This window comes from Labrus bergylta, chromosome 12 (assembly GCF_963930695.1).
Source record: "Labrus bergylta chromosome 12, fLabBer1.1, whole genome shotgun sequence".
Lineage (NCBI taxonomy): Eukaryota > Metazoa > Chordata > Actinopteri > Labriformes > Labridae > Labrus > Labrus bergylta.
In genome coordinates this window covers 26051892-26068779 of record NC_089206.1, presented here as the reverse complement: position 1 = coordinate 26068779, position 16888 = coordinate 26051892, and the positions used below count along the sequence as shown (strand labels likewise).

The window sequence follows — 16888 nt, the reverse complement described above, 5'->3', positions numbered from 1 at the left end:
TGCGGGTGAGGTCAGTGATTTGATTAGAAAACAACATCACTCACTAACTGTTGCCCTGGTGTGTGTCGTCTTCTGCAGACAGACTCTGTTTGCCAGCGCAGACACTGCCTACGTGCTGGCGTATTCCATCATCATGCTCACCACAGACCTGCACAGTCCTCAGGTGAGAATTCACCATTGTTTTATGCCCTGCATCACTATGATCTTCATGTGTTTGATTTTGAATCACTAATGATATAACTTAGTGTTGTTTCTCTACACACTGAAGAGTTATTTTTTCATTTTTTACAATAAACTTGAGTTTTGCAAAGGTTAGAAAACAGCAATGATATTAAAGTCTCTTGTCTAATGCAGTATGCATTTTAAATGGGAAATCTTTTCTAGTCTTCTGACTACTCAAAGCGCTTTTACACCGCATGTCACACCTTCACATTCACACACTGATGGTAGAGGCTGCTGTGTAAGTGACCATCAGTAATAACTAATACATTCATACACATTCACACACAGCTGACGTAGCAGTAGGGGCAACCTGGAGTTAAGTGTCTTGCCCAGGGAAACATTGACATGTGCTTGCTGGTCGCTGGACATCAAACCCCCAACCTTTCAATTCAGAGACGACAGACTCTACCACTGAGCCACAGCCGTCCCCATATTAAAGGGGTCATATTATGCTTTTTCTGGTTTTATATGCCCTTTAATGTGTTTTCCAAGTGTCCTGTGCATGTTTAGTCACATCTATGTGCAGAAATTCAAAGTCTGCGGAAACGCGGCTTCTCCTACCTCCTCCTGTTAGCTGCATGTAACGCTCGGTTCTAGCCCACCTCGATAAAAATTTGTCAGTGTGACGTCTTGTCAGTGTGAGATCACTGATCTAAGCCCATTGGCTCGTTGTGACAAGCCCTGCAGCTCATGTTGAAATTTCTGAGATGCGTGCTGAGCAACTGACCAATAACGACAGAGCGGATCGGCAGACCAATCAGAGCAAAAAATGTCCTCAAGAATTGATAAAATGTTGTATAAAAACACAATTAATAATGCCTTAAACTGCAAATGTCATTGTTTTAAGAGAGAGTATATCTTTGTTAATACTTTGACTAACAGTACAAACTGATTATCACATAAGCATCATAGCATGTGTTTGCCAACTAAGCAAAAATATACATATATGCATCTCTTTAATTTGATTAATTCAGCCATAAAGTCATCTTTGTATTTGTAGTTACATGTGAGTGCCTAAAGATGGCAACAGCAACATTTGAAGTGTCAGTTATATAATAATAATAATAATTGACTTTGACTAAATGATCAACACGTTACTGCAAATGTTTCACTAAACGAGGCCTTGTTCAGAAATAGAGGCATTATGTGAAACACTTGTTGGAAATGTGAAGTTTTTATTACCAGTTAATGTTAATAGGTCAAGTTAAGTTAATAGAAAGTGTAATTTTCCAACCGTGGTTAAAGCTGACGCCAGATTCTGTTAAGAAATTGTGCTGCTTCAGTGTGTTTGTTAATTGTTCAAAAAGCTTTACCAGGATTATTTTTAACTGTGTTGTCTTCTCACACTCTTAACCTTTTTCCCATTTTGATTCCTCCTACTGCCTCCCTCCACTTGATTATTATAGGTGAAGAACAAGATGACGAAGGAGCAGTACATCAAGATGAATCGTGGGATTAACGACAGCAAGGACCTGCCTGAGGAGTATCTATCTTCAATTTACGACGAGATCGCAGGCAAGAAGATCGCCATGAAGGAGAGCAAAGAGTTCTCAATCACCCCAAAGTCCACAAAGCAGAGTGAGTGATCTTCTGTCACTCTGTCTGGATTACTCACTCTTATAAAACTGTTTTCTCAGATAGTTCCTTCTGGACAGCACATCTCACATCGGCTGGTAGACTTAAGGATGTGTCATTTGGTATTTTCTAGGCTCAGCTTCTCACTGACATGTTTCACAGTTCACTGAAGCAGATAAACAAAAAACATGACTAATATTTGTTTTGTCTCCCTGCAGATGTAGCCAGTGAGAAGCAGCGTCGTCTGCTCTACAACGTGGAGATGGAGCAGATGGCCAAGACTGCCAAAGCTCTGATGGAGGCCGTCAGCCACGCTCAGGCTCCCTTCTTCAGTGCTACACACCTGGAGCACGTCAGGCCCATGTTCAAGGTATTACTTATCTAGCCTGTTCATTAACATTGACTCATATGACCAGATTCAAATGCACACCCACCTACCAATATTGTGTGTGTTGCAGCTGGCGTGGACCCCCCTGCTGGCAGCGTTCAGTGTGGGACTGCAGGACTGTGACGACCCGGAGGTGGCCTCTCTTTGTCTGGAGGGCATTCGGTGTGCCATCAGGATCGCCTGCATCTTCAGCATGCAGGTCTGTTGATCATATACACAAAACTTGAGCCTAAGGTTTATAACTGTGAGCAGCTGTAAACAAGCAAGTCATCTTTAAATCATCTGTTTATTCTAAACTAGTAACATTATACCTCAGTGATGTTATTTTTTATTTCCACTTCTTGATGCTTGAAACTTGAACTGTGTAGTAACTGGGCCTTTCCTGTCTGCAGTTGGAGAGAGATGCATACGTCCAAGCCTTGGCCAGATTCACCCTGCTGACAGCCAGTTCAAGCATCACAGAGATGAAGCAGAAGAATATTGACACCATCAAGACCCTGATCACTGTAGCTCACACTGATGGAAACTATCTCGGCAACTCCTGGCACGAGGTGAGCGTACACCGAAAAGGATTTACGAGCATCAGAAGCACATAGAAAAATATGATTAAATGTATTGAAACTTGTGCAGTGGCTGTGATTTATGCTGCAGTGTTTAAAAGAACTCCAGAAAGTAACGACTTCAAATGTGCACTCCCATCATTCCTGCTAACTGTGATGTGGATGAATGCCCCCCAATAAAGCCTGGCTCAGACTACAGGAGTTTTAAAATCCTACCTGATTTGTAAATTTGGTAGCATCACACATATGAGAAGAATCTTATCAGATATTCTTCTCCATAATCTCAAGAATGCACAAGTTTGGGAGGGCACGGACAACGTGGATTGTTTATTCTTCAGGTGTCCACCACACCTGTGTGGGTTGCGTACTACCGCCGGTCGCCACTACTGTTCACTTCTTACTGTCCTCCCGTATCTCTCAAAATGAATGTAATCACACACGACTTCCACTACCTATTAGTAAGGGGTAATAGGAAAATATGATTGAAAGATTTCAACCTGTGATTCACTTGGGATGGTCACATTTTCACATTTATAACCTTGTTTTTGGTCTTTTACCTGTCATTCATTTGGCTATAAACGTTTAGCCTACTGATTAAATGGTTAAAAAAAATCCCATTATGTATCAAACACAGATTGTTTTATACCACATCTTAACTTCACCATCAGATTGGTCAAAGATGTCTTTTCCTTGTGAAAAAAGTATAAAGTGTATGGATGTGCGTTGCAGATCTTGAGGTGTATAAGTCAGTTGGAGCTCGCCCAGTTGATCGGCACCGGAGTGAAGACGCGCTACATCTCAGGTGTGGTCCGGGACAGGGAGACTGGCATTAAGGGCATACCCTCCAGCACAGAGGAGTTCATGCCCCTGGGGCTGGGTAAGATACACAAACACACTCAACACAACTTTTCCTCTACAGTAATATATACCATGTTAACTTTAATTGAGCCAGTAATGATTTAATGTTACCTTTAAAGCAACTAAATTAAAAAGAAAGTGTTGGACTTTAAGCTACAGTAAAGAAACACACAGACTGTATCATCATGTTAAATGTGTTTAATGTTGCAGGGAACCTGGTGGGAAGTCAGGACAAGAGACAGATGGCTCACATCCAGGAGTCAGTGGGAGAGACCAGCTCTCAGAGTGTGGTGGTAGCTGTTGACAGGTAAAAGAAAAGTACTCGGTTACATTAGACATAATAACATTTAAGCAAACATTTAAGCGACCATGTATGTCGGCTTTTTAATTGTGTCTTTTATTCTGTTCCATACAAATCCTGAACCTATTTTTACATTTTCAGGATCTTCACTGGCTCCACCAAACTAGATGGAAATGCAATTGGTGAGTCATTCATCACTCTTGTGGACTGTTGCTGTTTGTGTGTGCTGCACAGAAAGCTGCAACATTATTCAGTATTCTTCACTCTGATTTTGTCATTATTCTTGTGGTTTGGTTGCAAAATGATTCACCTTGTGTTTCTGTTTGATTGTTTCCAGTGGACTTTGTGAGGTGGCTGTGTGCGGTGTCCATGGATGAACTGGCCTCGGCACACCAGCCGAGGATGTTCAGCTTGCAAAAGATTGTGGAAATCTCTTACTACAACATGAACCGCATCAGGCTGCAGTGGTCTCGAATTTGGCAGGTCATAGGAGACCACTTCAACAAGGTTTGTTTGACCAGAGAGAGTTTACTATCCTACAAAGTGAAGCATTTAGCATCAACGCATCAACGGGGCATGACATTCCCCGCAAGAGTTATAGAACACCAGCATCAGAACTAACACAGAGAGTATTCATGTGACTGTAAGTCGCCAGGTTGATTAAATAGTTATTTATGACTGCTGGAGGTGTAAATAAGCAGCTGTCTGTTAACAAATTATATAAACTGATGATGCGTCAGTACTGGGATTAAGAAAAAGAAAGACTTCCGGCCGTTAAGGGGCAAAGAAAAAGAGTAAATGCAGGTACAAACATGAGTGTCATCTACTGGGATGCACTAGTTTATCAGTTGAGCATCAGTACCGGCCAATATGGGCCACGTTGACCAACATCAGCCCGTCAGATAATAATGTGACTTGAACTGATGTCAGTTGCGGATGTGTATCTGTAGCGTCGTATCAATTTAATGCTGGCAAGCTAGTACACCTACCTGCAAAACTCAGAGAAGATAATTTTTTAGGAAGAAGAAGTCACCTGTTGGACAAATTCTGATTTGTTTTCATGGTCAATTGTGAAACAAAGTGACATTTCTAGAGGAGGGACACCTAACAGCAGTTAAAATGCATCCAATCCCAAAGCTCATTTTAAAGAAACATCAGATAGGAATCAGCCATCTTTAAAGGTGCACTTTGTAGTTTTGGTACAGAAATGTGAAAGTTGGAGAAGTGTACAGATTCTGTGGTATATGTTCATAACTCAATACACAAACTATCCTCAGAAGGAAATGTGTTCCCTGTAACACAGTTTGAAGATAAAATGCTATGCGAGAAGTTATGGTGGTGGGCCCTCAACAGTGAAACTGTAACTCTCCTCGTAGTTTTTTAGCTAACAGTGTTCCAAGGACCAATTTTTTTCATTCAGTAAAGTTTGTATATTCATTTTAGAAAATATAGCATAGAATTGTTTCACTTCTCTAACCTTCAAATTTCACTACCAAAGCTCCACAGTGCTCCTTTAAAAATGTTCCTTTAATAATTGCTATCGGATTCGGCACTGATTTTCACAGTCGGTACATCTCCACAAAGTAAACCTACAGACCTAAATATTTAGTAACACAGCATTTCAGTGGATTTGATGGACAGTTGAACTCCATTGATGACTGATGTGTTTTTCCTCTAGGTGGGATGTAACCCCAATGAGGATGTAGCCATATTCGCCGTGGACTCACTGAGACAACTCTCCATGAAGTTCTTAGAGAAAGGAGAGCTGGCCAACTTCCGCTTCCAAAAAGACTTCCTCCGGCCTTTTGAGCACATCATGAAGAAGAACAGGTAAAGATTATTGTAATTTTTTTTTATTCCAAATTAGTAAGCTAGATAATACCCTAGGATACCCTAAGAAGGTAAAGGCATGCAAGAATAGGATGTAATAGACATTTACCTGTAAAATATGATATACCGTGAACATTATAGTGTAGACTTTGAGATGTTTTAATAACTCTGTGTTGTGATAACACAGCATTATTAACATGTTGACACCCATCCCCCCTCAGATCGCCCACCATCAGAGACATGGTGATCAGATGTGTGGCTCAGATGGTAAACTCGCAGGCGGCTAACATCCGATCAGGTTGGAAGAACATTTTCTCAGTGTTTCACCAGGCGGCATCGGACCACGATGAGACCATAGTGGAGCTGGCCTTCCAGACCACTGGACACATTGTCTGTGAGTATGACGGTAGCTCACTCCTCAGGGTGGGCCATTTTGTTTCAGGTGTTACCCAACCAATGACAAAATGTTGTGTTGTGTCAAACAGCTCAGCCTGACTGTTCAACAGCTCCTTGTTTGACTTGTCTGAGAGTGTGAGAAGAAAAATATCTCTTAAACAAAACCAACCAAACAATTCAAATTGTTTAATTCTGTGTTCTGTCTTTTCTTTTTGTCAATCCTTCCTCAGTGAACACCTTCCAGCAACACTTTGCAGCTGCTATCGATTCGTTCCAGGACGCAGTGAAGTGCCTCTCAGAGTTTGTGTGCAACGCAGCTTTTCCTGACACCAGCATGGAGGCCATCAGACTCATCCGGCACTGTGCTAAATACGTCTCAGAGAGGCCACAGGTGGGGAAAAAGTTCTGACAATACTGGTTCAATCAAAACAGCAAACTTGTGTCAGAATGATTGCACTAATGTAGAGATTGTAAAGTAAAATGTTATTTCTGTCCGGTTTGTTTCTCGGTGCAGACCCTGAGGGAATACACCAGTGATGACATGAACGTTGCCCCCGGGGATCGTGTGTGGGTTCGTGGTTGGTTTCCCATTTTGTTCGAGCTCTCCTGTATCATCAATCGTTGCAAGCTGGACGTCCGGACAAGGTAAATGAAAACAGCTCAGCATAGAGTGTAGCTCCACCTCTCATTTTATTTGATTGCATTTGATTGTTGATTTGACAGAAAAAGTGAAGACATCTCCCTGGTCAATCGTTAGATTTGATAGCCTTTATGTTTAACCATTTATGAGTCTTTTGTCCATCTGTTCTGTTACAGATACTGTTAATACCTTTATCTGAAATCTAGATTCAACTATAGCTCTATGCAGACAATATTTACGTGGAGATTTGTTAAAATGCCCGCTGTTTCGCAACTGCACCAAGAAAAGGGCTTATGTAATACAACTTCTAGCCGTATAAAAAAAATGTTTTACCTGTATTGGTTATTTGTCCGAAAAAACCTAAATAAACTTATATCAAAATTAATCAAATAACCACTGATGCACCATGGGGGTGTGATGTACGCAGGCAAAAGAAGTCCAATGTCCATGCAAAAGATCTGCTTTTTGAAGGTTTATTTTGTCGTAAGAAAGCAAACAAACAAAAGAACAAAGAAATCATGAATCCTGCCGCCTCTCTTGCGCTGGTAAAAAACCATAGGCCCACCCTGGTGCATGCTGGTCCTCCTACCTGGCTCTTACCTAAATAACCTCCGGTGCTCACAGTGTTACCCACATACCTGATAATACTATTGCAAAGCTAAATTGACTAAACAATTAACTAGCAAAAGAAAATATTACCCAAATATCTATTCTAAATAAAGAAAACGTGTTGAATAACTTAATAAACAACACCACCCAAATATTAGTAAACTAAATACCAAACTAATTCTAACAACACTAAATAGCTCCTACATTACCATTGAAGGCTTTTACATCCAAAATAAAATTCTGTGTGAACTAGATTACATTTTGAAAATGTCTCTTTTAATACCTTAAATGATTTCTAAGACAGTAAACAGCTTGCTACCATTTTGGCATTTACAGTATATTCACGATCTTCTACTAAATGTGAAACCCTTTCAACCATGTTTTACAAAGCATATATGTTGCTCATATTGTCTCTGTTTGTCTTTTCCCCTGACAGAGGGCTCACAGTCATGTTTGAGATCATGAAGAGCTACGGCCACACGTTCGAGAAACACTGGTGGCACGACCTCTTCCGAATCGTCTTCCGCATCTTTGACAACATGAAGCTCCCCGAGCAGCAGACAGAGGTCAGAGTTCACTGATGAAAGGACGCTGTGTCCCGTTGTTGTTTGATGTTTCTGACAAGCCTCTGAAACTATTTGAGGGATATTCTGTCACCCTTTTATCCACACATTCATCATTACCTCCCTTAAATCTCTTTTTTGTTTCTTCCAGAAAACCGAGTGGATGACGACGACATGTAACCACGCTCTGTTTGCCATCTGCGATGTGTTCACCCAGTTTTATGAGCCCCTCAGTGAAATCCTGCTGGCTGACATTTTTACACAGCTGCAGTGGTGTGTCAGACAAGGTGGGTGTTCAAATTCATGTTCAAAGGTAGAAGAGAACACTCATAATGCTCACCTGTCCACAGAGACATACTCTCATAAACTATTCTTCTTCTAGACTTGAATATGATAGGAGTTGATGCATCCTTTTTCTCACTTATTAAGTCTGCATTAAGGGGACCTTATAACCACATTACACACGCCCATTTACAATACAGAAGGCAACACTTGAGGGACGTCAGTGTGTGAGCAGATTCAACCACCACAGCAGCCATATTCTACACATCTGTCAGACCACTTGACAAAAAAACAATTCTTACCATCTTTTGACCTACCAATTGAATATGTACTGTACTCTCACAATCATAATATTCCACCGCTGTATTTTATTTGTAATGATTTATTTTTATGATTTAATTTTTTCTGTCAACTACAGCTCAAAATACCAGCTTCAGTCTGACCTTTTGACGGACACCTTATTGGACGTTTGTCCAATTAGGACCTTTCATTCACTCTTCCTAGCCTACTATATAATAGCCAATGAGAGCCTGAGTTGAAAGGAGGGGCCAGCCCCCGTTCTGTTCCTGCCGCTAGGGGTAATTTCTTCATGCACACACTTAGGAGATAGATTTTCAGAATTGCAATAAAAGTATTAATAGATTAATATTTATATCAAGATAGGATATGAGTCATTAATTATTTGGAGAAAACAGACAAATCTCTGTAAAACTGGAGTTGTTCTTGACCAAAGAAAAAAAGCGACAACTATATTTTCCCCAAATCTAAAATTAATTTTACATTATTGAGCAATTTAGACATAGCCTCCAAATCGCACTAAAGCTAAGAACTGCTATTTTAATGCTCCCCTACAGAATTCACAAAATGATGCTAGATAAGACCATGCTGTAGCCTGGTAGGTATGAGAATGAATAATGACCTTTTAAATCTCAGAGGAGACCAAAGTTTCCTTTATATCCTAAAAGAACTCAAATATACCCTCCCGTCAAAGAGGACAAATATTTAACTGTACTCCTTTATGAATGATTAAACAGTGAAAAATAATGTGCATGACAGTGGATTAAACAAAAACACCTTATCTCTTCCAGACAACGAGCAGCTGGCTCGCTCGGGGACAAACTGTCTAGAGAACCTGGTGATTCTGAACGGGGAGAAGTTCAGCCCTGAGGTGTGGAAGATCACCTGCTCCTGTATGCTGGAGATCTTCCAAAACACCAGCCCTCACGCGTAAGTCCTGAACCACTGAACACTGAACCAGAGACTCTCTACTCAGTGTCCATACGAGCAGCTCCAATCTTTTTTAACTGGATTTATGTTTAAAGACAAAACAAACTGCTTACTCAGTGGGAAGAAATCTGGGGATTAATGTACTTGAATTTTTTTTTTACACCTATCATTCTCTTTGCTTTTTTCACCAGTTTGTTGACTTGGCGACCAGCTGGTCAGGAGGAGGACACAGCAGATGGCAAGCATTATGTAAGAAAAATAACAAATGAACTCATTGACTTAACAATAATGACAGTAAGCACAACAGCAGCTCAGCAAATACTTTACAGTTTTTCTTCAGCAGCTGATAAAAGGACTGTGATATTCCACATGTACCGTTCCACCATATCAGGACCAGGACTCTAACCTATGGTTGTCTGTGGTGTTTGTTGCTGTACGTTTCCAGGATGCTGATTTCGACAGCCAGTCTCAGAGCAGCTACGACAGAGCTCTGTCTGAAAGAGGACACAGCCAGATATCCAGCGACGACACATGGAAGGGAAAGTCTGGTACAAGTGAGTACTTGTGGAATCTTCCTGAAAGTTTTACATCCATTGTTTTGTACTCAAGGTCTTCCTCGTACCTTTGATTCTTTGTGTCAGTATTAGGTCATGCTCTATGGGTTTTTTTTCTGACAGAAATTATGAAAAATGAACTTTTTTCCACATTAATGTGTCGTTGTAATGTAATATTTCAAAATCAAACTTGTCCTAAATTCTGTAATTGAAAAAATATTATTTCCAATAAATTACAAAGTTCCCGGCAAACTCAAACCGAGGTGGAAATTTAATTTAAAAAAACGAAAAGGCAGAATAGAGAAAACTGATTTCAACTTTTATATCACACACTGAGCGGCTGTGGCTCAGTGGTAAAGCCGGTGGCCTCTCCACCAGAAGGTTGGGGGTTCAATCCCCTAGTCCTGTAGCCACACGTCCGATGTGTCCTTGGGGATGACACTCAAGTGCTGTGTTGGTGCTATGTGAATGGATTAGTTACTGCTGATGGTCACTTTCCACCTCTGCCCTCAGCGTGTGAAGGTGTACGTGTGAATGTGTAGGTGTGAATGTGTAGGTGTGAATGTGTACGTGTGAATGTGTAGGTGTGACCTGCGATGTAAAAGCACTTAGAGTAATCAGAAGACTAGAAAAGCGCTATACAAGCTAAAGTCCATTCACCGTTTACATTTTTTGTTTAGTGTCACGTTATAACAGGAGGATGCTCTTGAAAGTCAGTTTAACTCCTAAATGGCCATAACTCTTCCCCTCTTGTTGTTTCGGTTCTACAGGAGTTACCGACCAGAAGCTGTTTGCAGGCCTGCTGATTAAATGCGTGGTACAGCTTGAACTGATCCAGACTATAGACAACATTGTCTTCTACCCAGCAACCAGCAAGAAGGAGGATGCTGAGAACATGGCTGCTGCACAGGTCTGTTACAACAGCCTCTCTATGGATGGACTGATATAATCCCAGCTAAATGATTTAACTTTGATCACCCTTTTTTATTTCTGAGGGAAATATATTGAAATTGAAATGAGAGGAAAAGCATCTAATGTTGATTGGGTTTCTCAGATATCCTGATCTCTATTCTGATTTCTAAGGGGATGTGATCATGCTTGGATCAATTGTCAGCACAAATAAACAGCCAGTTTGAAAACCTGTCTAAAACTGTCCTCTCTACAGCGAGACGCTCTTGAAGAATCGGAGACTGACGGCGGCAACACGCGTGCAGATCAGGGAATGTACAGACACATGACTTCTGCACACCTCTTCAAGCTACTCGACTGTTTACTGGAGTCACACACCTTCGCCAAGGACTTCAACTCCAACAATGAACAGAGAACAGCTCTCTGGAGGGCAGGTAAATGATAGAAACAGTGGTATCCCTCTAATTTCTACTTTCTCTACAGGTATAACAAGGAAGTAGTGATTGTATGAAACTCTAGATTCACATTTAATAAATGCATCATAACATTCAAAATGACTATAACTATTAGGTCTCACCCTTTTCTATTAACCTACAGAAATCTTCACATGCAGGCCTTCCTCTGTTGTTGATGTTTCTTGTTGGTGTTTGTTGTTGTTTAGTGTTTCGTGGGCATTTTCTGTATTTCTAAGTGATGTGACAGTGGAGAGATGACAGGATATGAGAAAAGAGGGAAGAGAAGGACATTGCAATACAGGCCAAACTTACTTCACTTAGGACTTTCTTTGCCTACACTTTAAAAATAAATTTTACTTAATAGATGGTAGACATGCAAAAAGGAAGTGAGAGAGCAGTGAATGGTAACAGTAACAAAGTAACAGCACGCACAGCTTTTATTCTGAAACGGTAGATTGCATGCAAAGGGCAAATGGATTGAACTCTGACAGATAAATGTGACAGGGATAGTGTACTATGTGAAAAAGACATTTTGTTAAGATTTACTTTTGGGCCTTTATGCCTTTCTTTAACAGGACAGTGGATAGAGCAGGAAATCAGGGAAAGAGAGATTGGGGAATGACCTGAATGACTTGAATCTGGCAGGCCTCTGTACTTGGGGCGCAACCTATCAGCTCTCTTGTTGATGTTTTTTAACTAATGTTTGTCTTTGTTGTTTTTTTTCTCTCAGGCTTTAAAGGGAAATCCAAGCCCAACTTATTAAAGCAGGAGACCAGCAGTCTGGCCTGCAGCCTGAGGATCCTGTTCAAAATGTACTCTGACCCTCAGCTGCAGGACTCGTGGGCCGACATCCAGACACGCCTGCTGCTGTGAGTACAACACAGGACATGATCATCGAATATTTGACGCGGATAAGATGGCCAGGTTTTTTTTACTGATTACATCAGGCTGGTTACTCAAACGTCCCCGTAATACTGGAGGCTATTATCAGCAACTGATTTGATGCACTCGGTGAGCGTTTCCAGCAGCAGATGCCGTTTGTGAGATTGTTCCAAAATGTCACCCTGTTCAAAAATCTGGCTGTGTTTTTTCATTGTTTTTGGACAAAAATGGAGCTCCAAGGCATAAAGACGTAGGCTGAATCAGACTTTAGATAAACAAACAATACTTTATGGTTGGATTTCTTCATTGTTTATTTAACAATGGGACTGGCAGCAGAAGTGACAAAGAGAATCAAACACAATAATCCAATCAGGGTCGAATTTACGAGATTATAAAAAAGCACTTGTTGGGAATTAAATGAACCTTTTTTATAGTTTTATCAAGTCTAATTGCTTCTTTATTTCTTATTATTTCATGTGTTTCCCTTTAGTCCTTTGTATCATCCAAGTTAATAGCTTCCCATGTTCAACTGTAATTAAATAAAGATAATGTTATAAGAAAGACTATGAAATAGTTCCCAACCATACATGTAAAATAATGCTTATTTAAAACAGACAAAACACAACAGAAATGCATTTTTTAAAAACATTGTTGACTCTTTGGTTTTTAAAAGAGCTCATTTAACCGTCTCATAACACTGCGAGTATGTAACTGACAGGCTACCTGTTAAACCTTAGATAGCGAAGCACCAGCTGATCCACTGCTTTTAGTTCTCTTCTGACTGAGCTGAGTTTTTTAAAGATTTTTTTGCCCTTATCATAGAGATAGGACAGTGGATAGAGTCGGAAATCAGTGAGAGAGAGTAGGGAATGACATGCGGGCAAGTGGACTGAGCCCCAGGACTGAGCTTTTTTGAAACAAGCTCATACCTCATTGTATTTTGATGAAGCGTGCACTATGTTTTTTCCTAACATTATATTGATTTGTTAGATGATTCATATATTTCTTCAATAGAAGCTTCTTTCTTATTCAGTGATGCACACACAGTTTGGTGTTTTTCCTAATCCTGTATGTGTGTTTGGGGTCTCTCAGGGTGTGCAGTGAAGCTCTGGCCTACTTCATCAGTCTGACCTCAGAGAGCCACAGAGAGGCCTGGAACAGCCTCCTAATGCTGCTGCTCACCAGGACACTACGGCTGGCCGATGACAAGGCAGGAACACACACACACACACACACACACACACACACACACACACACACACACACACACACACACACACACACACACACACACACACACACACACACACACACACACACACACACACACACACACACACACACACACACACACACACACACACACACACCACACACACACACAGTTCCAGCTACTTTTTAAGTTGAAGAGTTTTACTGAGGGAGGACTCAAACTTATATTTGTAGACATCAATGTCGCCTGGATCATAACTATGTCCGGTTGAAATTAAATCTGAGGCAGGATCAGAAATAAAAGATGGCCTCAGCTCTAAAATACCACAAAAAGGTAATAAATTGTGCCTTTGATTAAATGACTGCCCTCCAGATTTTATATATTCAATACAAATATGAAATCTTATAGTCTTAATATTTTTATTTATTTATATATTTATTCAATATTTGTGTCATTTTAACACTTTGATGAACTGTCACTGATGAGTCATCCTCCCTCTCCCTCTCTGTGTGAGTGCATGATTCACGGATGATTCATGGCAGCTCATGACTCAGGCTCTCCTTCCAGGGCAAAGCTATAACAGTTTTTTTTTGGGTTAGAAAACAACCCAGCATGGAGCCTGAAGCAGTGGGTAATGTGGGTGCCCAGCAGCTAGCTTTAGAGGAAAAACACGAGTTCCACACAAACCATTGCATCAACAGAAATTAGAACAGTGTTGTGAAAGTGGGCTGGCTGACACGATCCTCTTGTGATCGTTATGCTGTGACTTTGGGTGGAATAGTTCAAGCAAATCTTCAGGCTACAAACTTCATGAACCTGATGGTATGAAATCAATCAATGAAATGTATAAACAGCACACACATGTATCAGTAGGGACATAATGACTTGTAAATAAAATGTCCTGCTGTGAATTCTGAGAGATGCCAACAGCATCCACACACCCCAGAGCCACCGCCCTTCCTTTTCTTTCAGTATTCTAAATATTTCCAAATACGCAAGTCACATCTTCTGCAAATACTCATGTTAGCAAATCTGTTTGTAAGTTGGCTGAAAAATACAGCAAATCCTAATTTTTCACTTGCCTCTTTTTTCCAGTTTAAGCCCCATGCGTCCTGCTACTACCCTCACCTGTGTGAAATGATGCAGTTTGACCTGATCCCAGAGCTACGGGCCATCCTCAGGCGCTTCTTCCTGCGCATCGGCTCCGTCTTCCACATCGCTGCTCCGGAGGGGGCGCACGTCCTCACTCCTGCATCCTAGATTGAGGTTGGCGACAGGTGGAGAGAAACAGAGATGGCAGCGTAGATTGATCAGAAGTGGACACTTGAGACACTTTCCCAGTCTTTTTTATTTTTTTGGGACTGGAACAGAACAACAAAAAGGGGTTCTAATGCGAGGAGGAAGACGATGAAGACTGTAGCTTTTCTGTCTCCCTTCAGGACTCATTAAAATGTTCCGCTTCTTCTACTACGCTGAGCTTGTAGAGAAGTCTTCACCCTGTCCTTCCTCTCTTCTTCCCTCTGGGAGGAACAGCACTGTGACCAGCAAACTCTGCTGACTGTGGTCATTCATCAACCGAACCCCCCCCCCCCCCCCCGACTCTCATCTCAAACTGAAATCACAAAAAAAGAACTGTAAACAATTAATTTATTGATATTGTTGCAAACCCTGTACCTGTAATTTTGTTGGTTTGGTTTTTCTGTTTGGTTTTTTAATACTTAAAAAAGTATAACTTCACGCTGAAAGTAAATGGACAAAATTAATGAATTTGGTGAACCTTACTTTTACCCTTTGTGAACGCTCTTTTGGCCACCTGTGCCTGTTAGAAAACGACGATGACACCATCAGTGTCGCTCTTATTGTGAGTTTGTTGATCTCATCAAAACAAATTGTAATATCTGAAGCCTCATGTATCGGTGCCCCACCCAAAGCAAAGCTACTTTAATGTTCTCGCTCAAGTCTTTGTCCTTTGGTAGGGGGGGCTATTGTTAAAGAGGTTGAGCTGCAGGTGAAAAACAGTCTGCATCCCTTTCAACATTATCAAAGATCTTCTGCAGCTGCTGTGTTGTGAGGTCTTTTTTTCAGGTTTACATTGAAAAGACTGGCTACTCTTTTCTGTTATCACTGCATTCCTTTTTCTTTTTTTTGTTGTGTTGACCCACTAAGCCTTACTCCAAAGGACTTTTCATGGAGTCAACTCCTCCTGGCATTACAAATACAGCTGGCTCATAAGACCCCCCACTAATCCATCATTTGGCCCTATGATGTACTGTTTGTTTCACATTCTGTTTTGCACATTACATGTATTAACACCACCCCAGTGTACAGACCTGCGAATGGTTGGAATCCCCATCAGTGTTTGGACACATTCAAGAAAGGTGCAGGAACAAAGTGAAACCAAAAGTCACGTCTACAGAGGAACTGGAATCTTTGCATCCTGGATCCTCCACAGTTTGTTCCATGCATTGTTTTTTTGTTTTTTAAAGAAGGATGTATGTAATTATTGACATTGCATTTGAATATTTTTTTTGAAAAAGCATTCCTTCCCCTGCAACTATGGATGTCTACTTTTCTTCCCTCAAGCTGGGGAATATATAAATATATATATAAATATATATAAATGACAAAATGATGACTGTAAAGTTTTCAATGTAAGATACCTAAATATATGCTATTCTGTTCTATACATAATATTGTGATGTAATCTTCAGAGCATTTGGTGAAGTGTCAATAAAACCTTAATTCTGAGCCACTTCACTGACTTTTGATTCACTTTTATGGGGATAGCAAATGAAACTGGTGCTAAAAACTGTCTTAAAGTTTTATGATCACATGCATCATATATATTTATATTATCGCTTTGATTGAACAATCCACTTCATTTCTATATAATAGCAAAAAAAAGGAGAGCACTTTGTCTCTGTTCTTTGTAGGGATAAAGTTGAAAAGACAAAAAATGCTTAGGAAATTTAAAGTTTTTGTAAAACTTATTTTAATGTTCCTTTTTTACTTTCTTTTTATAAACTAATGTCTGTGTGTATCTGTCTGTTGACCTATAATCTTGCATACTACTGCACCAATCAGCTTGACATGTTATGTATGCATTTATGCTTTTATGCTCAACATCTCAATTGCAGAGATTTTAAATCTTTGAAATACCTATTGAATTGACTATTTTATACTAGCATTAACTGTAAATCAACATGTTGCTACGGGCAGCTGTGGCTCAATTGGGAGAGTCGTCCGGTTGAGGGTTCGATCCTTTAGCAACATGTCCGATGTGTCCTTGGGCAAGACACTTAACCCTGAATTGCTCCCGCTGCTTCAGTGGTGTATGAATGGGATTAGTTACTTCTGATGGATGATACTACATAGCGACCACTACCATCAGTGTGTGAATGTGTAGGTGTGACCTGCAGTGTAA

The 16888-nt window shown here is 40.5% G+C and overlaps 1 protein-coding gene across 1 annotated transcript in view; it reads left to right on the top strand.

Annotated features, from left to right (window-relative positions):
- The window catches only part of arfgef2 (ADP-ribosylation factor guanine nucleotide-exchange factor 2 (brefeldin A-inhibited)), a 28845-nt gene extending 12633 nt beyond the window's left edge, over positions 1–16212 (top strand). The window contains exons 17-39 of the mRNA XM_020635333.3: positions 79–163; positions 1629–1800; positions 2016–2167; positions 2256–2384; positions 2578–2736; positions 3475–3622; positions 3814–3910; positions 4046–4086; positions 4242–4411; positions 5583–5734; positions 5956–6128; positions 6361–6521; positions 6645–6775; positions 7816–7945; positions 8094–8229; positions 9313–9451; positions 9643–9700; positions 9897–10005; positions 10776–10915; positions 11171–11348; positions 12100–12238; positions 13344–13461; positions 14560–16212. Coding sequence (XP_020490989.1) covers positions 79–163; positions 1629–1800; positions 2016–2167; positions 2256–2384; positions 2578–2736; positions 3475–3622; positions 3814–3910; positions 4046–4086; positions 4242–4411; positions 5583–5734; positions 5956–6128; positions 6361–6521; positions 6645–6775; positions 7816–7945; positions 8094–8229; positions 9313–9451; positions 9643–9700; positions 9897–10005; positions 10776–10915; positions 11171–11348; positions 12100–12238; positions 13344–13461; positions 14560–14724 — 3082 coding nt within the window. The 3' untranslated portion in view covers positions 14725–16212. The remainder of the gene's footprint in view (positions 1–78; positions 164–1628; positions 1801–2015; positions 2168–2255; positions 2385–2577; positions 2737–3474; positions 3623–3813; positions 3911–4045; positions 4087–4241; positions 4412–5582; positions 5735–5955; positions 6129–6360; positions 6522–6644; positions 6776–7815; positions 7946–8093; positions 8230–9312; positions 9452–9642; positions 9701–9896; positions 10006–10775; positions 10916–11170; positions 11349–12099; positions 12239–13343; positions 13462–14559) is intronic.
- The last annotated feature ends 676 nt before the right edge of the window (positions 16213–16888 follow it).